Source organism: Panthera pardus, unplaced genomic scaffold (assembly GCF_024362965.1).
Source record: "Panthera pardus isolate Hobbes unplaced genomic scaffold, ASM2436296v1 HiC_scaffold_2, whole genome shotgun sequence".
Lineage (NCBI taxonomy): Eukaryota > Metazoa > Chordata > Mammalia > Carnivora > Felidae > Panthera > Panthera pardus.
Window position 1 is genome coordinate 129,364,088 of NW_026526765.1, and position 15,830 is coordinate 129,379,917.

Sequence of the window (15,830 nt, forward strand, 5' to 3'; positions counted from 1 at the left end):
TGACCTGGAAGTTTTTCAGAGCCTCAGTCCCAATAGTGGTGGGGACAGGTCTCATTTCACAAGGAGAACAGAGTACACCTAATTAAAACACATCACATTCAGGCCAGGGACCGAACACTGCCCACATACAGGCAAAGAGACTGGCCCAAAGGATAAAGCACCCAGGACACAACAGCAAAGCACATGAAGTACACACTAGAGACACTCCTAGAAGCACCAGGCCCTGGGGAACAGATGACACTAAACTGCAGAGCACTAAAGGACCTCTTCTTCATAGAGCCATTACCCTCAATAACAAAAAATATAGGTGACTTTCCTAACACACAGAAACAGGCACAGAGACTTACACAAAATGAGAAGACAGATGAATTTGTCCCAAATGTAAGAACAGAACAAGGCCATGACTAGAGATCCAAGTGAAACAGATATAAGTAACGTGCCTCTTGGAGAATTTAAAGCAATGATCATAAGGACATTCACTGGACGTGAGAAATGAGTGGAGGACATCAGTGAGACCATTAACACAGAGATAATGAGTAAAGTAAGAGAGAGAAAGGGCTCAATAAACAAAATGAGAAACATTTGATGTAATGAACAGCAGGCTGGAAGAAGCAAAGACATAGTGACCCAGAAGACAGATTAATGGAAAGTTACCAAGCTGAACAAAACAGTGAAAAAAGAATTATGCAAAATGGGAAAACTTAGGGAACTCAATGACTCCATCAAACATACTAACATTCATATTATAGGAGTCCTAGAAGGAGAAAAGAGAGAAAACGGGGCAGAGAATTTATTTGAAAAAATAACAGCTCGAAACTTCCCGAATCTGGAAAAGGAAACAGATACCAAGATCCAGGAGGTGCTGAGAACCCCCAACAAAATCAAAAATAGCAGATTCATACCATGATACATTATAACTAAAAAGGCAAAAAAATTCTTAAAAAGTAAGTAAAAAGGCAAAATATACTGATAAATAAAAAAAATATTAAAAGCAGCAAGATGAGGGATGCCTGGGTGGCTCAGTCGGTTAAGTGTCCGACTTCAGCTCAGGACATGATCTTGCAGTCTATGGGTTCGAGCCCTGTGTCAGACTCTGTGCTGACAGCTCAGAGCCTGGAACCTACTTCAGATTCTGTGTCTACCTCTCTCGGTCCCTCCCACACTCACGCCTCTGTCTCTCTCTCTTTCTCTCAAAAGTAAATACACATAAAAAAAAAAAAAAAGCAGCAAGATGAGGGGCGACTGCATGGCTCAGTCGGTTAAGCATCCAACTCTTGCTTTCAGCTCAGGTCATGAACTCTAGGGTTTGAGCTCTGCTTTGGGCTCTGTGCTGATGGCATGGAGCTTGCTTGCGATTCTTTCTCTCCCTCTCTCTCTGCCCCTTCCCTGCTCATGCTCTCTCTCTCTCAAAATAAATAAACTAAAAAAAAAAAAAAGGAGCAAGACAAAAGACGACACTTACATACAAAGGAAACTTCATAAGGATACCACCTGATTTTTGAGCAGAAACATTCCAAACCAGAAGGGTAACATGATATATTCAAAGTGCTGAATGGGAAAAATCTGCAGACAAGAATACTATATCGAGCAAGGCTGTCATTCAGAATAGAAGGCGAGATAAGCAGCTTCCCAGACAAGCAAAAACTAAAGTTCATGACCACTAACTCATCCTTGTAAGAAATATTAAAGGGGACTCTCTGAGTGGAAAGACCAAAAAGGATAGTATGAAAGTAGGAAACACAAAAGCAGTAAAAATAAATATTCCTATAAAAAAAAATCAGTCAAGAAATTCACAAAATAAAAGAACATATAATATTATGACAACATATATCGAAAAAGTAGGGAGGGGAGGGGCGCCTAGGTGGTTCAGTTAGTTAAGTGTCTGACTTCAGCTCAGGTCATGATCTCACAGTTTGTGAGTTCAATCCCCATGTCAGGCTCTGTGCTGACAAGCTTGGAGACTGGAGCCTGCTTCAGGTTCTGTGTCTCCCTCTCTCTCTCTGCCCCTCCCCCACTCACACTCTGTCTCTGTCTCTCTTAAAAATAAATAAACATAAAAAAAAATTAAAAAAATAGGGGCACCTGGGTGGCTCAGTCGGTTAAGCATCCGACTTTGGCTTAGGTCATGATCTCACAGTCTGTGAGTTTGAGCCCCGCATCGGGCTCTGTGCTGACAGCTCAGAGCCTGGAGCCTGCTTTAGATTCTGTGTCTCCCTCTCTCTCTGCCGCTCCCCTGCTCATGCTCTGTCTCTGTGTCTCAAAAAATAATTAAAAAAAAAAAAATTAAAAAAAAATTTTAAAAAATAAAATAAAACAAAAAGTAGGGAGGGGAAGAGTAAAGAATAGGTTCAAATTTAAACCACTACCAACTTAATATAGACTGCTATATGCAAAAGAGGTTATATATAAACCTAATGGTTACCACAAATCAAAATCACTAATCAATATGCAAAGGATAAAAGAAATCCAAATATATCACTAAAGAAACCCAGTAAACTATGAAAGAGAGAAAGGTAAGAAAGGATCAGAGAAAATCTTCAGAAATAACCACAAGTAATAAAATGGCAATAAATACATATCTATCAATAATTACCCTAGATGAAAATGAACTAAATGATCTAATCAAAAGATGCAGGGTTGTAGAAGGAATTAAAAAAAAAAAAACAGGGGCGCCTGAGTGGCTTAGTTGGTTAAGTGTCAGCTTGGGTCATGCTCTCACAGTTCATGAGTTTGAGCCCCACACTGAGCTCTGTGCTGACAGCTTGGAGCCTGGAGCCTGCTTCAGATTCTGTGTCTCCCTCGCTCTCTGCCCCTCCCCTGCTCACAAGTGTCTCTCTCTCTCTCAAAAATAAACATTAAAAAAAACAAAAACAAAAAAACAAACAAACAAGACCCATCTGTTTACTGCCTACCAGAGACTCATTTTAGACCTAAGGACACCTGCAGATTGAATGTGAGGGTATGGAGGGGTTCCTGGGTGGCTCAGTTGGTTAAGTGTCCAACTTCAGCTCAGGTCATGATCTTGCAGTTCAGGAGTTCAAGCCTCGAGTCAAGATCTGTGCTGAGATCTCAGAGCCTGGAGCCTGCTTCAGATTCTGTGTCTCCCTCTGTCTCTGCCCCTCCCCAGCTCACAATTTGTCTCTCTCAAAAATAAACAAACATTAAAAAAAAAAAAGGAAGTAAGGGTTTGCAGAAACATTTATCATGCAAGTGAATGGCAAAAGAAAGCCACAGTAGCAATAGTTATACTGGACAAAATAGACTTTAAATTAAAGACTGTAACAAGAGACCAAGAGGCTACCCAGTAATCAAGGGTATAATGCAACAAGGAGATATAAAAATTGTAAAAATTTATGTGCCCAACATGAAAACACTTAAATACATAAACTAGTTAATTACATAAAGGAACTGATAATAATACAATAATAGTAGGGGACTATTTATTTAAAAAAAAAAATTTTTTTTTTAACGTTTTTATTTATTTTTGAGACAGGGAGAGACAGAGCATGAACAGGGGAGGGTCAGAGAGAGGGAGACACAGAATCCGAAGCAGGCTCCAGGCTCTGAGCTGTCAGCACAGAGCCCGACGCGGGGCTCGAACCCACGGACCGTGAGATCATGACCTGAGCCGAAGTCGGACGCTTAACCAACTGAGCCACCCAGGCACCCCAATAGTAGGGGACTTTAACACCCCACTTACATCAATGAACAGATCATCTAAACAGAAAAACAACAAGGAAACAATGGCCTTAAATGACACACTGAAAGAGGAAGATTTAACAGATACACAGTAAAACCTTAGATTGTGAGCATAATTCGTTCTGGAAACATACTTGTAATCCAAAGCCCTTGTGTATCAAAGCGGATTTCCCCATAAGAAATAATGGAAACTCAGGATTCATTCCACAACCCAAAAACATTCATATAAAAATGATTACAATACTGTAATATTGTAATACTGTAATAAAATAATAAAGAAAATACAAAATACAAATAAAAATAAATAAATTAACCTGCACTTAACCTTTGAAAACCTTCGTGGCTGGTGTGAGGAAGACAAGAGGGAGGAGGGTTGTGTAGGACAACTTTCACTTTCAGATGTTGACTACAGTATTAATAAACTCTTTCTTATACTGTATTTCATGTAACTGGTTATAAGGCAGCAGAGGAAAGGGTCTATATCTGCAGGTAGCCTAATCTAGAATGAAGCAAAGCATTCCTAAGCTTACTCTTTTATGGAAAAGCAAAGGACTGTCCATAGGTGTTTTGAAGTGACAAAAACTACACTAGTGCCAGTTGTGGGAACCTTCCAACATGCTGAAAAATCACTGATTTCTGCCAAACATCACAGCCTGAGACTGAGCATCCGAACATGGGAGACAATCACCCATAATCTCACAGCAAGGGAGAGAGAGAAAGAGAGAAGAACCATTGGCTCAGTTGTGATCATGTGACATTTGGTGTCATGTACTACTCATATTGCAAGACATCACTTGTTTAGCAAGATAAAATTTATTAGAAATGTTTGCTTGTCTTGTGGAACACTTGCAGAACAAATTACTGGCAATCCAAGATTTTACTCTGTTCAGAACATTTCATTCTAAAACACCAGAATACACATTCTTTTCAAGTGCACATGGAACGTTCTCCAGAACAGATCATGTATTAGGCCACAAAACAAGTCTCAACAAATTCAAAAAGATCAAAGTCATACCATGCATCTTTTATGACCACAATGCTATAGAACTAAACATCAACCGCAATAAAAAATCTGGAAAGAGGACAAATACATGGAGGTTAAATAATACGCCACTAAACAATAAATAGGTCAATCAGGAAATAAAAGAAGAAATAAAAAGTACATGGAAGGGCACCGGCTGGCTCAGCTGAAGGCGCATGCACTCTTGATCTCAGGGTTGTGAGTTCAAATCCCACATTGGGTGTAGAGATTATTGCAAAACTTAAAAAAAAGAAAGTACATGGAAACAAATGAAAATGAAAACACAAAAGTTCAAAACCTTTTGGGATGCAGCAAAAGCGATTCTAAGAGGTAAGTTTACAGCAATACAGGCCTACCTCAAGAAGTAAGAAAAATCTCAAATAGACAACCTTACTTTACACCTAAAGGAACTAGAAAAGGAAGAGCAAATAAATCCCAAAACCCGCAGAAGGAAGGAAATAATAAAGATTAGAGCAGAAATAAATGACACAGAAACTAAAAAAAAAAAAAAAAAAAAAAGAACATATCAATAAAACCAGGAGCTGGTTCTTTGAAAATTTCAGCAAAATTGGTAAGGCCCTAGGCCAGCCTCATCAAAAAAAAAAAAAAGAGAGAGAGAGGACTGAAATAAACAAAATCATTAGTAAAGGAGGAAACATAACAACCAACACCACAGAAATACAAACAATTGTAAGAGAGTATTATGAAAATTTATTTGCCAACAAATTGGAAAACCTACAAGAAATGGATAAACTACTAGAAACATATAACCTACTAAAGCGGAAACAGAAAGAAACAGAAAATTTTAACAGATCAATTACCAGCAGATAAATCAGTAATCAAAAACTCCCAACCAACAGGGGTGCTTGGGTGGCTCAATTTGGTTGAATGTCTAACTCTTTATTTTGGCTCAGGTCACAATCCCAAGGTCATGAAATTAAGTCCTGAGTTGGGCTCTGTACTGAGTGTGAAGCTGCTTAACATTCTCCCTCCCCCTCTACCCCCTTCCCCACTCATACTCTCTCTAAAAATAAAAAACAGACCAAAAAAAAAAAAAAACCCTCCCAACAAACAGAAGTCCAGAACCAATGGCTTCACAGGTGAATTCTACCAAACATTTAAAGACAAGTTACTACCTATTCTTCTCAAAGTATCCCAAAAAATAGAAAAGGAAGGAAAACTTCCAAATTCATTCTATGAGGCCAGCATTACCAATACCAAAACCAGATAAAGACACCATAAAAAAAGAGATTTACAGGCTATTTTCTCTGAGGAACACAAATGCAAAAATCCTCTACAAAATACTGATTTCAACAAACATTAAAAAATCATTCACCACAATCAAATGGGATTTATTCCTAAATTGCAAGAGTGGTTCAATATCGGCATATCAATCAACATGACATATCACATCAATAAGAGAAGGATAAGAACCATAGGAGCATTTCAACAGATGAGAAAAAGCATTTGACAAAGTACAGCATCCATTCATGATAAAACCCCTCAACAAAGTAGGTTTAGAGGCAACAAACCTCAACATAATAAAGGCCACAGATTTTCTTTTTTTTTTTTTTATTTAAAAAAAATTTTTTTTAACTTTTTTTAATTTATTTTTGAGACAGAGAGAGACAGAGCATGAACAGGGGAGGGGCAGAGAGAGAGGGAGACACAGAATCGGAAGCAGGCTCCAGGCTCTGAGCCATCAGCCCAGAGCCTGACGCAGGGCTCGAACTCATGGACTGTGAGATAGTGACCTGAGCTGAAGTCGGACGGACGCTTAACCGACTGAGCCACCCAGGCGCCCCTAGGCCACAGATTTTCAACACACAGCTAACATTATCTTCAATGGGGAAAAAGTGAGAGCCTTTCTCCAAAGTCAGGAACAATGCAAGGATGTCCACTCTCACTGTTTTTATTCAACATAGTACTGAAATCCTAGCCACAGCAATCAGACAACAAAAAGAAATAGGAAGCATCCAAATCAGTAAGGAAGAAGTAAAACTTTCACTATTTGCAGATGACATGATACTACACATACAGAGAAAACCCAAAAGACCACCTAAAAGCTCCTAGACCTGATAAACAAATTCAGTAAAGTTGAAGGATACAAAATCGATTGGTTTTTGTTTTGTTTTGTTTTTTTTGAGAGAGAGAGTTAGAGAGCAAGCAGGGGGGAAGGACTGAGAGAGAGGGAGACAGGATCCCAAACAGGCTTCATGCTGTCAACACAGAGTCCGACGTGGGGCTCAAACCCATGAACCATGAGATCATGAACTGAGCTGAAATCAAGAGTTGGATGCTTGGCCAACTGAGCCACCCATGTGCCCCAAAATCAATTGTATTTCTATACATCAATAATGTAACAGCAGAAAGAGAAAATAAGAACACAGTCCCATTTACAACTGCACCAAAAATAATAACACACCTAGGAATAAACCTAACCAAAGACCTGTATTCTGAAAACTGCAAAGCACTGATGAAAGACACTGAAGATGACACAAAGTGGAAAGAATTCCATGCTCATGGACTGGAAGAGCAAATATTGTTGAAATGTCCATACTACCCAAAGCAATCTATAGATTTAATGCAATCCCTATCAAAATACCAACAGCATTTTTCATAAAACCAGAATAAACAATCCTAAAATATATATGGAACCACAAAAAATTCCAAACAGCCACAGCAATCTTGAAAAAGAAAAGCAAAGCTGGAGGCATCACAGTTCCAGATCTCAAGTTATATTACAAAGCTACAATGATCAAAACAGTACAGTACTGGCACAAAAGTAGACACATAGATCAATAAAACAGAATAGAAAATCCAGAAATAAACCCACCACTATATGGTCAATTAATCTTTGACAAAGCAGGAAAGAATATCCAGTGGGAAAAAGACCATCTCTTCAACAAATGGGTACTGGGAAAACTGGTCAGCAACATGCAAAAGAATGAAACGGGACCACTTTCTTAGACCATACACAAAAATAAACTCAAAATGGGTTGAAGATCTAAATGTGAGACCTGAAACCATAAAAATCCTAGAAGAGAAGCACAGACAGTAATTACTCAGACATCAACCATAGCAACTTTTCTCCAGATAGGTCCTCTGAGGCAAGGGAAACAAAAGCAAAAATAAACTATGGGGATTACATCAAAATAAAAAGCTTCAAGCAATCAAAACTAAAAGGCAACCTATGGAATGGGAGAAATTATCTGCAAATGACATATCTGATAAAGGGTTAATATCCAAAACATATAAAGAACTAATACAACTCACACCCAAAAAACAAATATCCAAGTATCTTTTTCCAAGGCAGACATCCAGATGGCTAAAAGACCCATGAAAAGATGCTCAACATCACTTATCATCAGGGAAATGCAAATCAAAACTACAATGAGATATCACCTCTTACCTGTCAGAATGGCTAAAATCACAAGGTGCTGGTGAGGATGTGTAGTAAAAGGAACCCCTGTGTATTGCTGGTGGGAATACAAACTGGTGCAGCCACTGTGGGAAACAGTAAGGAGGTTCCTCAAAAAGTTAAAAATAAAAAAAATAATAATAATAAAAAAATTTAAAAAAAAAGTTAAAAATAGAACTACTTTATGATCCAGCAATTGCACTATTGGGCATTTACCCAAAAAATTCAAGAACACTAATTCGAGGGGGACACATGTACCCCTATGTTTATAGCAGCATTATTTATAATCCCCAAGATATGGAAGCATCCCAAGTGACCATCAACTGATGAATGGATAAATATGTAGTTATACACAGTGGAATATTATTCAGCCATAAAAAATAATGAAACCTTGCCACTTGCAACGACATGGATGGAGCTAGAAAGTATAATGCTAAGTGGAATAAGTCAGAGAAAGACAAATCCCATATGAATTCACTTATAGTGAAATTTAAGAAACAAAACAAACAAGTAAAGGGAAAAACAGAGACAAACAGACTTTTAACTATAGAGAACAAACTGATAGGTACCGGAGGGGAGGTGGGTTGGAGGATGGGTGAAAGAGATGATGGGGAGGAAGGAGTATACGTGTCATGACGAGCACCAGAGTAAAAATTTTAAAAATTTAAATAAATAAATAAACTATACCAGTATTTATAGATTAATTTAAAAGTCCAAATCAGTAACTTTTAAATGGGTAAAAAGAATTCTTCTACTATGTGAAATCTAGAAAATAGCCACTTTCAAGAATGCTCTTACTTAGAATAGAAACACTTTGGGGCGCCTGGGTGGCTTGGTCGGTTAAGCGTCCGACTTCGGCTTAGGTCATGATCTCACGGTCCGTGGGTTCGAGCCCCGCGTCGGGCTCTGTGCTGACAGCTCAGAGCCTGGAGCCTGTTTCGGATTCTGTGTCTCCCTCTCTCTCTGCCCCTCCCCTGTTCATGCTCTGTCTCTCTTTGTCTTGAAAAATAAATAAACGTTTAAAAAAAAAAAAAAAAGAAACACTTTAAGGGCAAGGACACCATTGTAGTTCTCCTACTACCTGCAGCCCTAAGCACAGTATACACTGTATGCCCTCACACACAGGAAACACTCAATAAATGTTTAGGAAATAAATGAATGAAATTTCTTTCTTACAGATCACAGGAGTTTAGAAAGCTATACTTATTTGCAAATATATGTATCAATTCCAAATTTTGTACAAAGCCAAATAACATCTTGCAAGTTATAAAAGTTCCCTGGAAAGATATGTCAATTAAAAAAAAATCTTAAGAATACAGAAATGTAAGGTTGGGTCATTATAGTGATATTTAAGATCTATACGAGTAGCTTACTAAGATGGTACAAATTTGTTTACTCTCAAATCCAAGTTCTTTGGGCAACTTTAAGATTAACCATCCTTTAGGGGTGCCTGGGTGGCTCAGTCAGTTAAGCATTCGAGTTCAGCTTAGGTCATGATCTCAGTCTGTGAGTTCGAGCCCTGCGTCGGGCTCTGTGCTGACAGCTCAGAGCCTGGGGCCTGCTTCAGATTCTGTGTCTCCCTCTCTCTCTGCCCCTCCCCTGCTCATGCTCTGTCTCCCTCTGTCTCAAATATAAATCTAAAAAAAACATTAAAAAAGATTAAAAAAAATAGTAAAAAAAGATAAACCATCTAATAAAGACCTAAAATATAAACCATGACATTACATAATGTTTGATAATTTTTTCAAGAAATATACACACCATTCAAATTTATATAAAGTGTTTTAGGAGTAAATGCTACCATCATAAAAAGTGAATCTTCTTATTCAAGAAATCAAATTACCTTCAATGGATCAAGTTCGTTCTCATAGGATTTGACAATTTCCTTTGATGATATTAACTGAGCTTCCTTACTAGTAATCTGGTCACGTATCTCACAAGCTTTTTCCTTGTTTTGCTTCAAATATTTTAGTTCTGTTTGACATTCTTTTACTTTCTGACCTTGTGTCTGACGTACCTGCCGCAGCGTTTCCAAGGCTTTAATGTACCTTTAAAGATATTAAATAAAAATCAAACTTCTTTCCAAGTAAATTACATAGGTTCCAACAATGGAATATTATATAGTTGCTAAGATTGCATTTACAAAGAGCTTTTAATACCTTAGAAAATGCTTATGATATAATGGTAAATGAAAACATTACATATAAACTGTCAAGCAGGTAAATAAAAATGCACAGAAAGAAAACAGAAAGAAAATATGCCCACTGGTTGCCACTGGATGAAAGGTAATAACTGATGACTTTACTTTTAAGACTTTTTCTCTTCTAAAAAAGAAATATCCAAATTGCAACCATGGCTCAATAACTTGACAGGTTATAAAGTCTCATTAAAGGCTACAAACCTTGTTGCTGAAAAAATCTCATCAAATTTTTGCTTCAGAGCCTTTCCTTCACTTAAAGGCCAATTAGAGTCTTCTTGGTGACAAAAAATGACATTATTTAGCACAGACTTGGAAACCCCAAGAGAACTTATCATCTCTCGGTCAATTTCTGCACACTTAGAGCTGAGACTGACCTTCTCACCATGCCTACAGAAAATGAAAATCAAGAATTTATGTAAGAAAACCTCCTGTTGTACCTATTCTAATTGCTTAATCAATCCTTTATGCTGTACTTGTTAAAAAAAAAAAAAAAGTTCCCTCCTGCATCCCCAGTTACAATAGCTTTCTTATGGTAAAAGTTTAACTCTTAAGGATTCAGGAGTTCAATGATGAAAAAGTATGTAAAACAGGGAGGGACAGGAAAAGATGCCAGAACTAATTTTTTTTATGTTTGGATTTTTAAATATAGTAATATAAAATATTTACAGACAGTAAGTAGAGAAAAATAAACTATCTTCCAATCCCAGAACTTAAAAATAAGAAAACAGACTTTAACAAAAGTAAAATAAAACACGATGATTCACAGAAGACAGGCAATTGTGCCTTAAACAAAAACATCTAAAGACTATAGTGTTTAGATACGGATTGTTCAGTAACAAAATGTAAAAGGATAATAAAGGCAAACTTTAGTGATACCCATTTAAGCAAATTCAAATCAGTAGACCTCAACTTCTAAAGTCACACTGACAAAGCAATCCACTACAGAGAAGTATCTTAGGGTCTTTTAAAGAGTCCCTTACATCATTATACCTAGGGCCAGGAACATTTCTGCCCTTGAATTTCAAGAGATCTCTCAGTATCTTTCATCAGGAGGACAAATTCAACATTTTCTTTATATTTTCTGTGCACTATCTGTTAATAGCTAGATTAGTAAAGTATCTGTCTTTACTGTCATTTATATATTCCAATACATATTTTGAAAATAGTACACTGAATACACCGAGAATGTTTTGTAGGGGGAGAGAATGGACACAGATAGACCAGGAGGTGATCACATTAGACCAGGGAAAAATTATGCTAGCCTGAACTAGAAAGGTCACTGTACAGAAGGAAAAGAAATGGACTCAACAGACACTTAAATCCTAGGTTAAAGCCAGAGGACCTGGTAATGAACTACATACAGAGAGCAAGGAGGTGTCGAGATATAGAGAGTGTATTCGTTTGTGTCACTGGATGGATGGGGTACCCCATTTGCTACAATGAGGAGCACTACAAGAGGATCACCTTGTGGGAGACTTTTTAAGAGGAGTCAAGGGGACTCATGAGCTTGGTTTTGGACATGTTGAATCCGAGGTGTCTTTGAAAGGGCTGGTAGAAAATGAGAGAGACAGGTGGGTATGAAGGGCTGAGCCCGTGGAACCAGCTACCTTTATTAGCTGGCTGGATGTAGCTGTGAGGGAGAGACAGAACAGTGTCATGTCATGCAAGTCCAGAAAAAGATCTTCAAGAAGTTATTGATAGCTACCATTTACTGAGTTACAGGATACAGAACAATGGCCCTTCAAAGATATTTATATTCTAATCCCTGTGAATGCATCAGGTTACATGGCAAAAGGGAATGAAGATTACAGATGAAGTTAAGGTTGCTTTATCATCTGGACCCTAAGTAAAAGGATTACCCTGGATTGTCTGGGTGGGGCCGACGCAATCACAAGTGTCTTTAAGTGGGAGAAGGAGCCAGAAGAGGATGTCAGAGTGATGTACTATGAGAACTCAGCCCACTATTGCTGACTTTAAAGATGGAGGGCCATGAGCCAAGTTTTGTGGGTGGATTGCAAAAGACCCAGAAAGGATGTAGAAACAGATTTTCCCTAGAGCCTCCAGAAAGGATTATAGCCCGGCACCACCTTGATTTTAAGCCAGTGAGACCCAATTTGGATTCCTAAATTACAGAACTATAAGATAATAAATGTCTGTTGTTTTAAACCACTGAGTTTGTGGTTTGTTATGCAAAGAAAACTAATACATGAGCTCTCATTTTACATGCATTAGCTCAATCCTTCTAAGATATATATAATAAAAATGAATCCCTATTTTACAAATGAAAAAAAAAACAACACAGGATTGCAAAGAGATCTATTTAGTAAAGCAATAGCATTATCCTAATTAACACAGAGGGTATTTCTGACCTCAGTTAGAGCTGTTTCAGTAAAGGAATGGAGCTAGAGGAGGATGGAGGAAAAACAGAAATAGAGACAGTGATTATCAACAACTCTTATGAGAAGCCTGACTGTGAAGGGAAAAATAGAGACAAAGAGTAACTGGTGTGGAATGAAATCCACCTGAGTGTATTTAAATGCCAAGGAAACCAACCTGCTTGAGAAGCCAATAGCTAATATACTGCCTCTAGCACATAATAGGTGACAAATGTTATTAATTAAGAGAATTATTTAATTAGTTGACAAATAAACAAGTGAAAGGCGTAAGGTGATATTAAGTAATTTGTACAACAGGGATAAAGCCTTGAATCCAGGGCAGGCTAATTCCAAAACCCAAACCCATTAAAGGTGATAATGTGACTGTAATAAAGGTGACAGTTCAAAGGGTTACACTTTGTATGCTTCTCATTTCACACATTCCTACACACAATACTAGCATTTTCCATTCATTCAATCTATATTTGAGTGATTGTGTACCTTCAGCTGAACAAGTGTTCATAAATTACTCAAAGGAATGCAGCATTATCACAAAATCTTTGATGGGATCATTCTGTTTAACTGATAAAAGATCCAACAATAACTGTTCATAGTGGATGAAGCTATGCATGCATAGGGTCAGGGAGTATTACAGCAACTCTATTTTCTGCTTAGTTTTGCTGAGAACCTGAAACTGCTCCAAAAAAATAAAGTCTTTAAAAAAATTATTATGCTGCTCTAAAATAATGGGAAAAAAAACCACAGTCTTACAAACCTAAATAACAGAAAATTAATAGATATTCAAATATAAGGTAAACACCTACTTTGTTCTAGTAATGACTCCTTCCAGGGTTTTAAATTCTGTCTTTTTGCTTTTCTGAGTACACACCATAGATCTCTGCACAGCTATAAGTTCTCCATTGACATCACGAAACTGCAGACGAATCTGGGCTCTAACATCTGTTTCTTGAGCAACCTTTAAAGGTACACAGGGAAAGATTATGCTACCTTAATAAGCATCAGAATGTTAGTTCCAAAAGAAAAGACATGAGCAATCTTATCAAAAATGACAAAAACTTAAACACCAAAATGAGTGTCATTTTTACATGCTATTCAAATATACAAGAGAAAAAAAATACTTTTTTTAAAAAAATTTTTTGAGGGGGGGCAGTTTGAGTGCATGTGTGTAAGCAGGGGAGGGGGGGGGGAGAGAGAGAGAGAGAGAGAGAGAGAGAGAGAGAGAGAGAGAATCCCAAGTAGGCTCCATGCCCAGTAGAGAGCTGATGCAGGGCTTGATCCCATGACCATTAGATCATGACCTGAGCTGAAATCAAGAGTTGGACGCTCAACCAAGTAAGCCACCCAGGCACCCCAAGAACACTCTTTAACTGATTTACTAAAACTGAGTATTTTCTACTTCTGTTATTCAGCATTAGGAGACCAGGTGCGTGAGTTTTTCAAATAAACTTTAGCTTCTTAAGTATCGCAAGTGTTTTCCAAAATAATTTTCAAAACATATACAAGCTTACAGAAAAGCAGAAATGAAGTGTACAAAACTTTTCTCCCCTGAACCACTTAAGACTAAGTTGTTGATTTGATGTCCCATCAGTATTTCCTACAAAACAGGGAGACACTGATGGCCCTTCTGAGGTCTCAAAAGAATGTTCTCAAAAGGGAGAACTCAAAAGGGAGTTCAGTAAGGCCTCCCTACTCTGGCATATCACAATTCAAATGTCACCCAGCAGTGTGTAACCTCTAGAATATCCATTCAGCTCACAGTCCCACTCTTCTACCCCCGTAGTTTATTCTCTGCTAGCCCTCAATAATTCCTGTCCTGGACATGTGTAGCTTAGTATCTGGCCAAAGATTCAATAGTCCCTTACACAGTTTCTGGTGCCCATCTCTGCACAGCAACCCCTCTCCTGTATCTTATTCCATAATTTATAGTCACATCAGCAAACCCACACTTCTACATTTGTTTCATCTAGCTGGTAATACTATTATTCTCTGCTGGGAATTCTATATGCCAAAGTTCACAAAATTTCCCTAGGGAGAAAGCTAGAATGAATGTGTAGTCCCTCATACATTTCTCTTTTCTCAAAGATCACAGCCCTGTGCCATCTGTTGTCCAATGCCTTAAAATAGTTGCTTCAATTTTTTTGTTCCAGTTTTATAGTTGTTTATACTGGGAGCACAAATATGATACTCCTTGACTGTAACCAAAACCACAAGTCATGAATCCTGCATTTTTTTTTTAAATCATAGACTATCTTTTACTGGTCTTTTAATAACTTTTTGGCATAAACATAACTATGATATTAATTGATCAAATCATTCAAAAAATTAAGCACCAATTTATTACGCACTTGTAGCTTCCATGCGTTGTTTTGGTTCAAAAAGAAAGACACTTTCTCCTTTGAAGTATGGAAGACAGGTTAAACAGAAAAGTAAAAAAGTGGTGTTAAACATCGTCTTAAGAGAAGTACGTGATGCTTTGAAAACACAAAGTAAGCATCTAATCTACCTAGGGTAGAATTCTGGGAAGGGCTTCTAAAGGAAGTGAATGTTTAAACTGAGAACTGACAGATGGGCCGGAGTTAGCCAGATGAAAAGATCTGAGTCACTGAATAGCTAAAGTAATTTCAGAAAGTATGGTGCAGAACATAGGGGAAAGGGAGTGAAGACAGAAAGTGGTTCTAGTAATTAAGAGCCTTCTGAAACATGTTAAGGGCTTTGAACTTAAAGCAATGGAAAGCCACTCAGGGGTTTAATCCAGAGGAAAGGCATGCAGTAGATGTGCATTTTAAATGAATCACTTTGCCTTTAAGATAAACACACTGAACTAACAGAGGCAAGACAGGAGGCACAGAGTATTCCAGGAGAAACAGGAAGACAGCCTACACAAGAGCTTCAGCATTGGAGGTAGAGGTAAGGAGTGAGAAGTTGTTGGACTGGCTGCTCAGAAATTGCATGATTCAAACTTAACATACAGAAATCCATTGCAAACTATACATTAATAACAATATAGCAGAAAGGAAAATTAAGAAAACAATTCTGTTTACAACTGCACCAAAAAGAGTAAAATACCAAGGAATAAATTTAACCAAGGAAATG

General features: G+C 37.7%; 1 protein-coding gene across 2 annotated transcripts in view; it reads right to left on the reverse strand.

Annotated features, from left to right (window-relative positions):
- Positions 1-15,830, reverse strand: part of RAD50 (RAD50 double strand break repair protein) — a 93,872-nt gene that overhangs the window by 67,843 nt on the left and 10,199 nt on the right. The window contains exons 3-5 of one of the 2 annotated variants that reach the window (XM_019422047.2): positions 13,541-13,692; positions 10,543-10,728; positions 9,985-10,189 (exon numbers count right to left, since the gene is read on the reverse strand). The exons of the other annotated variant lie outside the window; for it this stretch is intronic. Coding sequence (XP_019277592.1) covers positions 9,985-10,189; positions 10,543-10,728; positions 13,541-13,692 — 543 coding nt within the window. The remainder of the gene's footprint in view (positions 1-9,984; positions 10,190-10,542; positions 10,729-13,540; positions 13,693-15,830) is intronic. 2 annotated transcript variants of the gene reach the window in all.